The 15,802-nt window shown below is 43.0% G+C and overlaps 2 protein-coding genes and 1 long non-coding RNA gene across 3 annotated transcripts; all 3 read left to right on the top strand.

The window, feature by feature from the left end:
- Window positions 1-2,159: 2,159 nt before the first annotated feature.
- LOC116180785 (zinc finger protein 234-like) lies at window positions 2,160-5,928 on the top strand. Its single transcript, XM_031500913.1, has 5 exons — window positions 2,160-2,254; window positions 2,382-3,373; window positions 3,418-3,568; window positions 3,833-4,816; window positions 5,058-5,928. The coding sequence occupies exons 1-5, from the start codon at window positions 2,160-2,162 to the stop codon at window positions 5,926-5,928; spliced, it is 3,093 nt and encodes a 1,030-aa protein (XP_031356773.1).
- A 5,543-nt stretch (window positions 5,929-11,471) lies between these two features.
- LOC116180162 lies at window positions 11,472-12,054 on the top strand. Its single transcript, XR_004147083.1, has 4 exons — window positions 11,472-11,612; window positions 11,658-11,736; window positions 11,787-11,862; window positions 11,914-12,054. It is a non-coding gene; the product is annotated as an uncharacterized LOC116180162 (long non-coding RNA).
- A 698-nt stretch (window positions 12,055-12,752) lies between these two features.
- Window positions 12,753-14,467, top strand: LOC116180784 (zinc finger protein 84-like). Its single transcript, XM_031500912.1, has 3 exons — window positions 12,753-12,820; window positions 13,348-13,783; window positions 13,850-14,467. The coding sequence occupies exons 1-3, from the start codon at window positions 12,753-12,755 to the stop codon at window positions 14,405-14,407; spliced, it is 1,062 nt and encodes a 353-aa protein (XP_031356772.1). The 3' UTR covers window positions 14,408-14,467.
- The last annotated feature ends 1,335 nt before the right edge of the window (window positions 14,468-15,802 follow it).

The raw sequence follows: 15,802 nt of genomic DNA, 5'->3' as shown, positions 1-15,802 counted from the left end.
TTAAATAATATTCTCTATCAGTTCAAAAAACTCGATTTTTTGATTATGACAACAGATTTTATTTTCAATTACTCAACCAATTAACCAGTAATTCTAAACGGGTTCGACAAGTGCATTGTCTGTCTGTCTGACCGTCGATTGTTAAATAATTGATTCTCTATCAGTTCAAAAAACTCGATTTTTTGATTATGACAACAGATTTTATTTTCAATTACTCAACCAATTACCCAGTAATTCTAAACGGGCTCGACAAGTGCATTATCTGCCTGTCTGATCGTCGATTGTCAAATAATTGATTCTCTTATCAGTTCAAAAAACTCGATTTTTTGATTTTCGACAAGTGCATTATCTGTCTGTCTGATCGTCGATTGTCAAATAATTGATTCTCTTATCAGTTCAAAAACGCGATTTTTTTATTTTGACAACAGATTTTATTTTCATTTACTCAACCAATTAACCAGTAATTCTAAACGGGTTCGACAAGTGCATTGTCTGTCTGTCTGACCGTCGATTGTTAAATAATTGATTCTCTATCATTTCAAAAAACTCGATTTTTTGATTATGACAACAGATTTTATTTTCAATTACTCAACCAATTAACCAGTAATTCTAAACGGGTTCGACAAGTGCATTGTCTGTCTGTCTGACCGTCGATTGTTAAATAATTGATTCTCTATCAATTCAAAAAACGCGATTTTTTTATTTTGACAACAGATTTTATTTTCAATTACTCAACCAATTACCCAGTAATTCTAAACGGGCTCGACAAGTGCATTATCTGCCTGTCTGATCGTCGATTGTCAAATAATTGATTCTCTTATCAGTTCAAAAACGCGATTTTTTTATTTTGACAACAGATTTTATTTTCATTTACTCAACCAATTAACCAGTAATTCTAAACGGGCTCGACAAGTGCATTGTCTGTGTGTCCAACCGTCGATTATCAAATAATTGATTCTTATCAATTCAAAAAACTCAATTTTTTGATTTTGACAACAGATTTCGTTTTCATTGACTCAGCTAATTAACCAGTAATTCTAAACGGGCTCAACAAGTTCATTGTCTGTCTGCCCGACCGTCGATTGTTAAATAATTGATTCTCTATCAGTTCAAAAAACTCGATTTTTTTATTATGACAACAGATTTTATTTTCAATTACTCAACCAATTAACCAGTAATTCTAAACGGGCTCGGCAAGTGCATTGTCTGTCTGTCTGACCGTCGATTGTTAAATAATTGATTCTCTATCAATTCAAAAAACGCAATCTTTTGATTTTGACAAAACATTTTATTTTCAATGACCCAACCAATTAACCAATTAAAATCCTAATGTTTACTTAAAGTTGCTTAAATCCAGCGACTCGATAAACTTCTATAAGTCCAATGGACGTATTACACAAATTTTGAGCAACACCTGAAACAAATCTTAGGCGCCAACAGACAAAAATTGACATGAAAACTCTATCCGGGTCGCTCAATGGGTGCGAGTAAACACACAAGTGATTGATTGACAATGACAAAAAGTATTCCGAAACAAATGAAACAATTAGAACAAAATCCCTGAAAAAAAGATAATCTTACAACGCTTGTTTGTACATAATACTCCCCACGCAGGCGGTCGATAATTAAAAATAAAAAAAATATGAAATTCCTCAGCTTTTTTTCATAATCTAAATAATTTGGTCGTACAAGTTTACGATATGGGCGCGCTAAAGTTCAGTGGCCGTTCGGACGGTCCGTACTTTTAATAAAAAGAGAACCTCAACGAAAGGCCTTCGGAATCGGAATTCGCGTTCAACTTCTTGAACCACTTTGGTTCAGACGCTTCTGGACAAATTTATTATTAAAAAAAAAACGAATTGCGCCTTCAGCAAAACAAATAGGGCTGACTGCCCGAGATTACCGTAAACAAATTTACACGCTCTTTTTACCGTCGCTGAATTCTCCTCGTTGATTCCGGTATTTAAAGAAACCACTTTTGCCATAATTTCTGCAAGTAACTCGCCGAAAATAAACGCGCAATTCTTCGTCTCCGTTATCGGCGATAAAACACGTGCGGTAATTAATTTTCGCCTGATAAAACTCCTTATCGCAACCGACCAGATGCGTCTTACTACGAAGGTAGAGCAAGGTCGGCTCTTGGCCCGCCCGTTTAAGAAATGCCAACGGATTTCGGTCAGAGAGCATCGCGCAAAGTGAAAATGGAGATGGCACATGCAACGATGGTGGTCAAAGAGGACAGCACTGGTAGTCTGTAGAACTTTTGTTTATTATTATTTTAGGCGGTTTTTAATAAAGAAATGCGACGATTGTGTTTCTGTTTCTTTCCGTGCCGCGCCTCCCCGCCGCCAAGATGTCTATTAACAAGTATCATTTTTCAGATCACTGCCAGTAGGGTTAAAAGCCGCCTATGACCTGAAGGAGGCCGTGGTGGTGCTGGAAGATATAAAGGGAAGACCCGTCGAGAGGGGCGAGTGCCTAAACGTATTCGGTAGCATTTACACGAAGCCGTCGTACGCGTGCGACAAGTGCGGGAAGAAATTCGGCGACAGTCTGAAGCTGAAGTGTCACAGCATGGTGCACAAGCTGAAGATGAGCGCGCCGAAGAAGAAGCAGAACTTGAAGTGTTACATTTGCGTGAAACAGTTCTCTGATCGAAATTCACTGTGGAGTCACATGCGGGTGCATTCCGCTCGCCAAATGGCTCAAACCTGCAAGTTGTGCAGGAAGAGCTTCAAAAGTGCCCAAGCGTTGACGTTGCACGCGAGTTCGTGCCCCAACAGCAACGCCGGGCAGGTGACGAACGCGAAACCGAAGTGCTGCGTTTGTATGAGGGAGTGCGCCAATGTCGACGAGTTGCGCTCGCACCGGCTTCTGCACAAGAAGGAGCGCGCGCCAAAGGAAGAGGACGATCAGCCAATCGCGTCCGCGGAAAATGACTCGCAACCGATCGCGACCGAAAAAGTAGAGGCGACGCCGCCACAGTTCAAGTGCTGCCACCAGATCTTCCAGAGCTTCGACCTGCTGTGCGTTCACATGTACCACAAGTTCTCCGTCCACCAGGAGTCTCGCTGTCTCCCTCAGTACGTCTGCAGTATTTGCAGCACGACGTTTAACGGTCGCAGCGATTGGTGCCAGCACAGCACGAAGCGGCACGGGTGCGACGAGACGACGCTCAGCCGGTGGGAGCAGTCGCTGACGTGCGACAGGTGCGAGCAGATCTTCACGGACTCGATCAAGGTCATGCAACACAAGCTCGCCGATTGTAAGGGCGAGGAGGCGGCGGACGAACCGCGGTTCGAGACCGTCTACAACGTGGGCACCAAGCCCGCTTTGAGGACCTACAGCAGAAAAGCGGCCAAAGATCCCGCAGGTAATCGCTACGAGCACGTGGTTGAGGTTAAAGTTGAGTTGTAGGTGTCAAGCGCAAGTCGGACGATAGCGATGTGATAACGATAGACGAGTCCGATGACGAGATCGATACCGCCTTCATTTGTAAATTGTGCCCGTTTACATCGGCCGAGTTTCGCCTACTGGAAGAGCACTGCATTAACGCGCACAAAATTCCGTTTGTGTGCCCGAAGTGCACAAACTGGTACATGAGCCTTGCCCTGTACAATCGGCATCAGTGCCAACCAAAGAATGATCGTCTTCCGCCATTTTAGCCTGCGCTGTTCGTTGTTTGTAGTTTATGTAATGAGAGAAATAAAGATTCTATTTTTGTTTATGTTTGTGCATTTAGTCCCGTAGGTCGCACTTTGGTAAGTAACTCGAATGGCCACTTCTTCGCCTTAGCCGCTTGATGAGTCTAACATCGGTTCTTTGCTTGCAGATTGCGCGTCAAAGAGGAGCCGTTGAGCGATTCCTCGCCCGCGAAACGAAACAGAACCGGCAGAATTTGGAACTGTAAGAAGTGCAGTGAGAAGTTTGACACCTCCAGGAGGCTGAGGGAGCATCGCAAGTTACATCGGAAGGACGACAATGTCGCCCAATACAATTACAAGTACGATGACAAGAAGGGGGTGTTCATTTGTTTTACGTGCGACGCGGAGTGGGAGACCAAGGATAAGATCGAGTCGCACGTTTTGGAGCACGAAGAGAAATTCGTCTGCGACATCTGTAGCGAGACCTTCGTGAAGCCCTACGAGTATTCGACTCATCTGTTCAATCACGACCAGAGCAAGGGTTTCGGATGCCCCTTCTGTAAGTACACCACCCCCAGGAGGACGGCCATCATGATTCACATCAACACGTATCACCTGAGGAAGTACATCTACACCTGCACGCTGTGCGGGAAGGGCTTCAACGATTGCGTCTTGTTTAAGGAGCACCACAACGTGCACCAGGGCATCAAACCGTTCCGCTGCGTCGTCTGCGGCAAGGAGTTCGCGTTCTCCAGCTACCTCACCTCTCACCAGGTCCGCAATCACCAGGTGACCATCGACGGAATGATCGGCACGAACCAGTGCTGCGTCTGCTCGAAGCGATTCACGCGTCAGAACAGCCTCGAGAAGCACATGCGACAGCACGTCGTCATCGGCGAGAAGAAGGTGTTCGAGAAGAAGCACCTTTGCGACATCTGCGGCAAGGGGTTCTCGCGCACGGAAAAGCTGCGCATCCACTACCGGGTGCACACCGGCGTGAAACCCTACGCGTGCTCCTACTGCGACAAGAGCTTCACGAAACGCGACTACATGATCATGCACGAGCGCGTCCACAGCGGCGAGAAGCCCTACTCGTGCCAGTACTGCGGAAAGTGCTTCAACCAGGGGGCGCCGCTGCGCCTCCACGTGCGCAGCCATACGGGCGAAAGGCCGTACGTCTGTCACATCTGCAACGCCGCCTTTATTTCGCGAGGCGTTCTAAACCTACACCTGAGAAGCTGCCCCGGACGTTCCGAATAGTCAACTAGTGTCTCTCGTTGTCTTGATGTTTTTGTGTTCAGTATTAGCATTGTGATCCGGCGTCTATTTTTGAAATAAAAACTTATTGTCGCCATCATTCCTTTTTTACATCCGCGCAGTCGAAAGCGATTTAATTATTTCTTCTTCTTTTAGGCAGCCAGGCCACACTTGCCCGGTGTGTCAAAAGACGTACACGAGCAATGGAGTACTACGGGCGCACAAAAGCAGAATGCACAAGGCAAAGCCGAGATATCCCTGCGAAACGTGCGGGAAGCTGTTTAGGTACCGGGGAGAGGCGAAGAAGCACGAGTCGGTTCATAGGACCGGCGAGAGGTTCGAGTGCGATCTCTGTCAGAAATCCTTTAAGCACAAGCCGCTGTTACGGGCCCATTTCAGATTCTTGCACGGCGGCGACTGCAAATATAAGTGCGAGGAGTGCGGGAAAGTGTGTATTAGCAAGACCAGTTTGAGTGTGCACCAGAGCCGAGCGCACATGGACGTCACCCAAGAGTGCCCCGACTGCCATAAAGTATACAAAGACAAAGTCTGGTTTAAAAAGCATCGTCGAACGCATCAACCCGATTACGCACCTCGGACTTGGTCCTGCCAGCTGTGCAGCAGTACACTTTCATCCGAGCAATCGTTTAGAACTCACATGAAGAGCCACAGCAAAGACCAGCAGCTCATCTGCGATACCTGCGGTAAACGCATCACGAGCCTCGAGAGTTTTAAGAATCATCTGAGAATACACTCCGGCGAGAAACCGTTTAAGTGCAGTCATTGCGACAAGACCTTTTCCGCGAAGAAATTCCTGGTGGTGCACGAGCGCGTGCACACTAAAGAGAAGCCGTACTGCTGCGACCTGTGCCCGAAACGTTTCTCACAAAGGAGCACGCTGGGAATCCACCTACGTCTGCACACAGGGGAACGGCCCTATCCGTGTACCATTTGCGACAAATCCTTCGTTTCGAAAACGAGCTTAAACTCGCACTTCAGGACGCACAAGCGCTTAAACACTGAATAGAACACTGTCTTTTTTTAAAAATAAAGTATGACAATATTGCATTATTAATGCGGTTCACCACGGTATTCACATGATTGTTGATAATAATTTTTGTGTGAATTCCTTTATGGATGCGGCGTGGCTGAATTCCATCTCCCATTTCCTTATTTGTCTCGAAGTCGCTTCTTAGTTCCCCTCCTTGACACTGGAAAAGCACGATTTTGCATTTCATGGCGCCCGAGCATACCTTTTCGATCTGGGAAATTTCGTAAGGTGTGCTGTGGTTCTGCCTTTGGGGAGATTCTCAATTATTTATTCCCGTACCGTACCAACCTTTTTATAAAAAGTTAATTGTAGGTAAATGTTTTTGATAACAATTATTTTTGAAATAGGTAACAAGTAAGTTTTTATTTGGCATACTTCGTATAAACAATTTAAGTATAAATTTGCGGACTTCATATTGTATAATGCATTGCTATTTTGGGTTTGTGCATTAGGACTAAACCAATTGTTACCGTCTGCGTGATTTCCGAAAGCTTCAAGTGGCTCCTTAATACGGGATGGTTTTATTTATTTTTGAGTGATGAGTGAAATCGGTAAAGTCGTTCTAAAGTTATTGGGTGACCAGAAAAAACGGGTTCATTTTTATATATAGAGATTTATTGAATTTTGTGTATTGGGTTGCAGCAAATCAGGCTGCCAATTGATTCTTTGTGATGCATCCACCAGGTATCTTAAATATTTATGTGTAACTGATCGGTGTAATAGTTCGTATTGTGTACGTTTTGAGGTAGCAGTTAAATCGGAAATCCGATATTATTCCCTGCTACTCGGGTGTTCGGCGTCGAAGTCATGCTTGTTTGTCATTTAAGGGGGGGGGGGGAATTTTGGGTACTTGATTCGGCGACTATTTAATTGGTTTGTGTGGCACGAGTTGCAGATTCTATTATTTACTCTTGTTATTAATTACAATTATTTGGAGATTTGTTAAATAGTTATTAAAGAGGGGTAGTCAAGTTGTATGTGTTTGTGTTTTGATTGCGAAAGTGTGTGAGTACCCTGGGTACCTGAGCTGTCGCTCGATTCTTCCTTTAAATTACCACCTACGGTCCGACTCCCGGTACATAAGCAGCGGTTGGGAATCCGAGTAGGTGGCGGCCACAACTTTTTGTCACTTTTAGGATTTGGTTCCGGCTAACGTGGAACCCCACCCGTCTCCACTGCCTAGACTTATTTGAGTCGAGTTGACACTGAAAGGAAGAATTGCAGGTAGGGTGGTAGCGCCATAGGTGACTGCATTATTATTTGGTTTTATTGTCTTCTGGCTCCAGCTATTTGCCAAGTTGGCGTTGCAGTTAGTTAGACGTTACGAGCCCTAATTCTGAAGACAAGAGCGAAAAGAAGCTCTTCCAAGATCTTTTAACCTGGAGGTACCCCCGGGTGAGACGTTTTTGTTTCTAAACGTTTAGACGTAGCTTCAGTGGTTTTCTTAAAATTATAACAGGGACTTGTCATAATATTATTTATGTTATTGGAATACCGCTAGATGGCGTTAATGTAAATACGTTTGTTAAAGTCACTAAATATAGAAAGTACCGCAATCCATTGGGCTCGTGTGTTAGAGAAAGAACGCATGATTTTTGCCCAAAAATGGCGGAAGTTGCCAGATTCTAGTAACTTTAATGTTAGGGATTGTTCCGCCGGTTTGGAGATATCTGTATATATTTTAATAAAACATGACAGTACTATGAAGTTAGGTTATAAAAAATGACAGCTATTCAGATTTTATGTGTCAATTTTTTTAAGTTGGCAGCAAATTTGCCCAAAAATGGCGGATGATTGCGGTACTTTCTATATCTAGTGACTTTATACGTTTGAATAAAGATCATTGTTGAGTTGATAGTCATGGTGACATGGCGCAGTCGGTGCTATTATTTAATATTTTTTTAGTAAAAGAAGATAGCGATGCAGTTGTTAAATCAGCCGAAGCCTATGAGTATGGAAGGCGATTGGTCAAAGAATTGGAAAAAGTTTGTAAGCGGATACAAACTTTTCATAACGACAACCGGCAGTTTGAATAAAGAAAATGGTGTAAAAAAGAAATAAAGGACTTCTAACTACTCCTTTACATAAATATAGCTCATTTGAAAAATGCTTCTCCTACTACATAGCGAAACACTACAACGCTCTACCGGACTCTTTCAAAAATGTATCTTTGTTGGCATTCAAAATAAAAACAAAAAAGTGGTTATTTGAGAGTCAATGTATGTGTTAATTAATTAAAATTTGATTACTTGTATTGGTCTATTTTTTTTATTTTGATACTTGTATGCTACAGAATCGAATTTTTTTTTCTCTTTAAATTTTATAACTTAGGATTCTCATTCGCCATCATAAATAAATGTATATATGTGTTGTGGGTAAAGTGTAAGAGCAGATTCTTCTTTTCTTTGTACATGTTTATATATTATTTTAGTTGTGTTTTTTTGAACGGAATGTGAATAAAGGCCATTATTATTATTATTATGAAGGTGTACGAGCGGCAATTCTCCTGCGAGTTGATAAAAGAGAAGCCGGAGGTTAGTGCGGTAAAGAAGAAGGGGGCATCATCATCTGGACACTTAGTCGAGTAAAATTAGAGTTCAACCTAGAACAAATTCGGGACAAGCAAGCGATGCCCGAAATTAGTAGTACCAATAATGCTCTTTAACATACTAAATGTCCCCATAGCTCCGAGGTGCGGAACATCCTGAAAATTGAGCCGCCATCTTGGATTTTCATGTTTTTTGCTAATAACTTTGTTATTATTATTTTTTTTTCGGAAAAAGTCAGGAAAGGGAATTTGTGAAGCTTTAAAATACAAATCCAATGCTTCATTTCTCGAAATCGATTGAAAACTAAGGGAGTTATGATTTTTTTATTGTATCAATATTTATATTACATTAATGTAGAAAATGTTATCGATTAAATCACTTTGCAAAGGTGTGTAATTTTAAGGTCAAGATTAATTTTATATCAACAGAACCAGAACCCAGGCTGTAGCTATGATATCAGTGTTGTACAAATAGCTTCCATTGCTTTAGAATGATGATGACCAGAATTGGACTGGGTCCCAGGGTCACTGGATCCCTTCATACTTTCTTCAGTTGCTCATCAGATTGACCCAGTGACGCCATGAAGATCCCTAGTATGTCAATACATTACTGTGTAGTGTAGTTTGTGTGGTGCTGGAGAAAAGCTCTCTATTTAGTCCGGTCGAGATAGTAAGTCCCGTGCGTTTTCTGTGGGGACCTTTTTTTTATTACTGATACTCGCTTTTAATATGATTTTAATTATTTTAAATATGGGAGCCTCGTGAAAAAAAATTGTCGTTTGGCCGCAATTTTGAATTTCATCCCGAAAAACAAAAAAATGGTTAAACTAACTACCTATTTGAAAAATATTGTTATTTTAAACTTTTAGGTTTAAATTAAAGACCTGTAAATATTTAGAACATATATTATACAGGGTGGTTAAAAATATAACATTTAGCTACGCACTTAAAAGAAACAAAATATTAATATTTATTCATCATCCGTGTCGCTGTCTTCCACTGCTGAATCATTGACAATGAATGGTTCATCGGCTTCTCGTTCTTCTACCTCTTCGTTATTTTGGTGTTGAAGAATCATTTGGGCAACCCTGGGTAATGCAGGTTCTGTATACATAACAGGCCGCAATCTGGTCTCTTCTGACTTCCACCCAAAGCATATTCGAAACCGCCTGCAGGATTTTCACGAAAATTTGTAAAATCGTCGAGTACGACGACGACATGAAAATAAGTAAAAACGAAGCAAATCGTTCGACCGGTTTTCCCCCCGCGCCACCCGCCTTTTCGTGTTTTTCCCCATAAAACCCCCTCCGGAGGACCAAAGGTAAGTGTCGCGCGGAAGCCGCCGCGGCCCCGGGGGGTACCGAGGACGGCCGCGTCGAATCGCATACGGTGAAATTTCTTATCGCCCTCCGGCGGGGGGGGGGGGGGGGCCGTAAGACATGAAAAAAAAACCTTTTCAGACCTGGAGGAGAAGTTTTCGACCTACGGGCTCGGTACTTTCGGAATCCGTAGCGTTAGGGGTGCCCACTTTTACCAATTTTTTTCGATCCGCCTCGAACCACCGAGGGAGGTGGGAGCGGACGCGAACTTTGCCCCGGAGGTCGTTTTCGACCGAGCGCGACTTTGAAAATTCGCGGCGGACGAAGGAGAAGAGTTACGAAAAAAACTTTACGTTGCGCGCCGCTGGCCGACCTCGTCGCGCGAAAGAATAGTGCTGTGGGGATAGGCGCGCGACGCGAAGCGGAGCTCCTGTGAATTTTTTTATAAAAAGTGCGCTTTTTGGGGGTAAAACAGTTTTTCCCCGGGAAAAATAGGAAACCGAGTCGAGCGACGGCGTGTGTGTCGAAAACGGACGCGGATGTCGAGACGCTTCCGGACGCGCCGTCGCGCGAACTCGCACTCCCGCTACGTGGAGGTAAAAGTCCGTGGGTCGCGGCGGGGGAACGGGGGGCGGATCGAGTTGCGGTTTTCCGTCTCGGACTCGCGGTTCGAGGGCGCTTCCGAGTGCCGCGGTCGGGGTTCGATCGCGGACCGTCGAACCGAGGAGAGGGAGTTACCTTTTTTTGGCACTTTTTTCGCCAATCGTTCGCAAAACGTGACCGTAAAATTTTTTTAAAATTTCTTAAATTCGAGAGCGTCCGACGACACGCCCTCTCGTAATTTTTTTCGTGAAGCCCTAATTTTGGAGGGGGGGGGGGGGGGGGGGGGGGGTCGAATAAAGACAAAATGCGTTTCGCGAAATTTAATATGATGAACTGGTCGCGGGACAGACCTGAAATAATTAGAATAATTACAATAAACTAAATTAGGTAAATAAAATCACACGGAAGTACTTGCAAGCAAGTAGTCTAAAGGGTTTCGTAGGTTAATATGGTTAATTATACTTATTGGAAGCGTTTAAAATCATTTGGATTGTATATCGGTTTATTATTGGAAGTAATTACTGATATTGACTCAACAACCTGACAATATTTTGGAAATGGCTCCCGTAAATTTAATCTTTAATACCTAATGAACTAATTACAACAATAAAAAAAAAAGGTCCACTATCAAAAACGCACGGTATGTGATGTATCGACCGGACTAATTGTTTATGTATCTGTTTGACATCAGAGATGAACTAATTTTCTTATTGTTTCCATTGGACTGAATTTGACTCCTAGATAATAAACTGCGCCAACATTAAAATTTAATTTGTGTCACCGAATCAAGCTGGGTCGCCGGGTCACGCTATGCTTGACCCGGTGTAGCAATTGAAAATAGCATCTAGGATAGTTTAAGGGTAGTTAGATAGGCGCAATGTAAGTTGCATATATTTAGGCAGGTATATAATATTAGTTTTGGAAATTTAGTTATCTGTAAGGTCACATTCCTTGGGTGATAATTTTGGGTAAGGCAACGTATTTTTGGTAGAAAATCGAGAGAGAGTGATTGGCTTTTGGGTGGCTAGTTAGAGCTAAAATAATAAATTGTAGAATTTACTGATATATATTCAGGATCTGTCTACTAGCTCCCATATTTTGCTACTGTTTTCCGACTGAAGTAGAGTTGTTGGCGTGTTGACCGGGCTCAGTAGTTTGATTATTCAGATCAGAAGTGATCCTCCTCGAAGGTAATTTTTACTATCTCGTTTATTGGCTAAAATTAAAATTATCAGTTTCAGATACAATGCTAGGAATTTAATTACTTGTACATATTAAATAGGCTTGTTAGGACGTTAGAACTATAGTTATAAGGTAAGGTAATTAATCGAAATATCTTTGAGAGTACCACCATTAATTTATAGTTTGGTACGATTCGTGAGAGTTATCGTAATAGGCATCTTTGGCTAAGGGAATTAATGATAAAGCTATAACATCTAGGTAAGGGTTACCTCTTAATTTTGGCATGCAGTAGAAGTCGTCTTTTTTTAGCTTTTCCTCAGACACCGGTCCCGGCTTTACCTAAGGTTAAGGTCATGGGCAACGGCACTACAAACCAGCAGGTCTGATAAACCAATCCTTATCTACTATTACCATTCCTTGCGGCGAAAGTAAAGGTCGTATCACTATTTAGAAATAATTAATATGTTTAAACCCTACTTTAATTTATTTGTGGCATATGTTGGAAAAAAAACAAATGTACCTAATAATTCACCAGTTCTGTGTATGATTTAATGTAATTACAAATACTTACCTCATTTCCATTGCGTACTTGTAAAGGGGAATTCGTTGAATTTATATTGGTGGTTAACTTGGGTAAACCTCCATTGGACATACTTGTAATATACTCAGGGTGCGGGGCTAGCTAGCAATTCCAGGACCCGTATATCTAACGTCAGAACTAAGGCACTCACGCCACTGTTTATAACATGGTGGTAACGAATGAAACCTCCTAATTAATGTTCAATCAGATATCAGGGCTTCACACCATTAATACCATTTCGTTGCGTATAATTTGCCTGTCCATTAACGTCATTTATTTGAATATAAATATATTCTGTTTCTCTTGCCACAATTATCTACGAGTTTTATTCATGTTCATACATTTTACTTGGAAGAGCCTATCCTCCTTGATCAAGAGGGTTCCATGCTTTGGCTTGATCTGGCGCCCTACTATAATTTTTGAGTTTGAAAGTAGCAATTGTACATGGCAGGATTTCGATCCTTCACGACTCTATAGTTTAGAGTTAGCCGGCTGCTGCACTAAATCCAAGTTTAGTGGTGATTGTTGAATTAGTATTGAGGGGCTGTGCTGCACCGGTCCACCTCTGATGAGGTTAAAACCGGATTGTAAATGTCTTGGGGGAGAATCTATCACCGGGTACCACTCGAAGGTTAGGTAAGTTTCGAAAAATTGTGTTTTAGGTAACGAAGATAGGCACACGATCCTGTTAGTTGAAGTGTCGAAAATAAATAAATAAAATTGTGCACCAGGGACACGATATTCCTCTGTCATTGTTTATTTCGTCAGATTGTTACTTTGTACTTCAAGAGCAATAAAGTTCTATCTATCTACTGTATATCATTGTAGAGGGCGTTTCAAAAAGAATCATCCGATTTTGTAGGCTTTCTGTTGTTTAGACGCCATTTTGACAATAACTGAGCTGGGCGTTGACAGAAGCGCGCTACTGCTACCTAGCGGAAACCACGCGAAACTCGAGAGCTTCCTCTTACTTACAGTACATTGTTCTATCAAATCAGACTTATAGATGAATAGCAAAATAAAATCGGATGATTCTTTTTGAAACGCCCTGTATTGTGTAATCGGCTTGAGTTTCCAATAAATCTGAGATGCTTTCTTATTTCACCATGATACTAGATCCGCGATCTCAAGCTTTGAATTTTACCTTGGTCTTTTTTTTGTAGGGGCCTGGTACTCGCCGACATGCTGGAGGTCCAACTGCGCACGTCCCGCGATAGTTCCTCATCGAGTCCGGAGTGGAAACCTAAATTACGCGAAAGAAAGTTTGCGTGCACTATTTGTGGCGAATCTTTCAACCATTTGAAGCTGCTGATTGACCACGCGAACGACGTGCACGACGGCGAGTATCGGCATAAGTGCGAGGAATGTAGGACGGCCTTCAGTAGCAAGCGGACTTTGCGGGCCCATCGGAAAGAAGTGCACCCGGCCGGGCCCTATAAGTGTGCGGAGTGCGAAAAAGTGTTCCAGATCGAGAGCGTTTTTAAGAAGCATCAGGAAACGCATCTTATCAGTCCCGAAGACTTGACGTGCCATCGATGCGACCGTAGAATTCTACGGTCGCATGGATGGCACGTCAAGTCTTCGGGACTGATAAGATGCGTTTCCTGATGCTTCTTAAAAACGTTCTCGATCTGGAACACTTTTTCGCACTCCGCACACTTATAGGGCCCGGCCGGGTGCACTTCTTTCCGATGGGCCCGCAAAGTCCGCTTGCTACTGAAGGCCGTCCTACATTCCTCGCACTTATGCCGATACTCGCCGTCCTGCACGTCGTTCGCGTGGTCAATCAGCAGCTTCAAATGGTTGAAAGATTCGCCACAAATAGTGCACGCAAACTTTCTTTCGCGTAATTTGCTCAAGTCGCACGAGAGGAAGGTGCATAGAAGAAATTATTACTACACCTGCGATACCTGCGGAAAACAGATCGCCGATCTTCAAAATTTTCAGAACCACCTAAGAGTGCATATGGGAGAAAAGCCGTTTGAATGCAGTTATTGCGAAAAGCGATTTACCAACGGAAACTTGTTGCGGATTCACGAACGGGTGCACAACGGCGAGAAACCTTACGCTTGTGACCTTTGCGACAAACGTTTTACGCAAAGAAGCTCACTGACGGTTCATTTACGCCGACATGCGGGAGAAAAGCCATACGTTTGCCCCGTTTGCGAGAAGTCCTTTGCGTCGAAATCAAACTTAAACGCCCACGTTAAAACACACAAATGAAGCACGACACGTATCGTTGTCAGTTTGAATTTGATCAATAGTAAATTATTTCTGAGTTTACGTCTATTATTTGTCAGTCTGCTTCCATCCCTACGTTCCTTTTGGTCCACGATCATTGTCATTTTTTTAAATGACACGTACTTAACACTATGAATATCTCCAGGGGAGAATATATTACCGGGGGTCTGGGGGGTATGGAATACCCCCCAGCCAAAAGAAGCTTCGATTGCTCTTTCCTCTCAATCCAGAATAATGACATTCAAAAAGGATTCTTTTTTGGGAGTAGGAGAAGGAGCTCTCGAAGAGTCTTTTCCTGGGGGGTATTCCATACCCCCCAGACCCCCCGGTAGTACGATCTCGTTTCCAAACATTTAGAACTATTAATATTTGCGGTGATCACACATACGTGGGGGAGTGTCAGCAAAGCTTTTTTTTCTGGGGGGCATTTCACACCAAACCTCCCCAGGACAAAGAGCTCCGATGGTTTTATCTACAAAATGATGACACGTACTTAGCACTATGAATATCTCCCGGGGAGAATATATTACCGGGGGGTCTGGGGGGTATGGAATACCCCCCAGCCAAAAGAAGCTTCGATTGCTCTTTCCTCTCAATCCAGAATAATGACATTCAAAAAGGATTCTTTTTTGGGAGTAGGAGAAGGAGCTCTCGAAGAGTTTTCCTGGGGGGGGGGGTATTCCAGACCCCCCGGTGGTACGATCTCGTTTCCAAACATTTAGAACTATTAATATTTGCGGTGATCACACATACGTGGGGGAGTGTCAGCAAAGCTTTTTTTCTGGGGGGCATTTCACACCAAACCACCCCAGGAGAAGGAGCTTCGATGATTTTATCTAAAAAATGATGACACGTACTTAGCACTATGAATATCTCCCGGGGAGAATATATTACCGGGGGGCCAAAAGAAGCTTCGATTGCTCTTTCCTCTCAATCCAAAATAGGTAATGACATTCAAAAAGGATTCTTTTTTTGGGAGTAGGAGAAAGAGCTCTCGAAGTGTCTTTTCCTGGGGGGTATTCCATACCCCCCAGAACCCCCGGTGGTACGATCTCCTTTCCAAAAACATTTAGGATTATTAATATTTGTGGTGATCACACATACGTGGGGGAGTGTCAGCAAAGCTTTTTTTCTGGGGGGCATTTCACACCAAACCTCCCCAGGAGAAGGAGCTTCGATGGTTTTATCTACAAAATGATGACACGTACTCAGCACTATGAATATCTCTAGGGGAGAATATATTACCTGGGGTCTGGGGGGTATGGAATACCCCCCAGCCGAAAGAAACTTCGATTGCTGGTTTTTGGGAAGGGGGGGGGTAGAAGGAGCTCTCGAAGAGTTTTTTAGTGCGATCAAGTGCGACGATGCGTTTTTATG

This window comes from Photinus pyralis, unplaced genomic scaffold (assembly GCF_008802855.1).
Source record: "Photinus pyralis isolate 1611_PpyrPB1 unplaced genomic scaffold, Ppyr1.3 Ppyr1.4_LG9, whole genome shotgun sequence".
NCBI lineage: Eukaryota > Metazoa > Arthropoda > Insecta > Coleoptera > Lampyridae > Photinus > Photinus pyralis.
The sequence above is the reverse complement of the archived record's forward strand: the minus strand, read 5'-3'. Positions and strand labels throughout refer to the sequence as shown.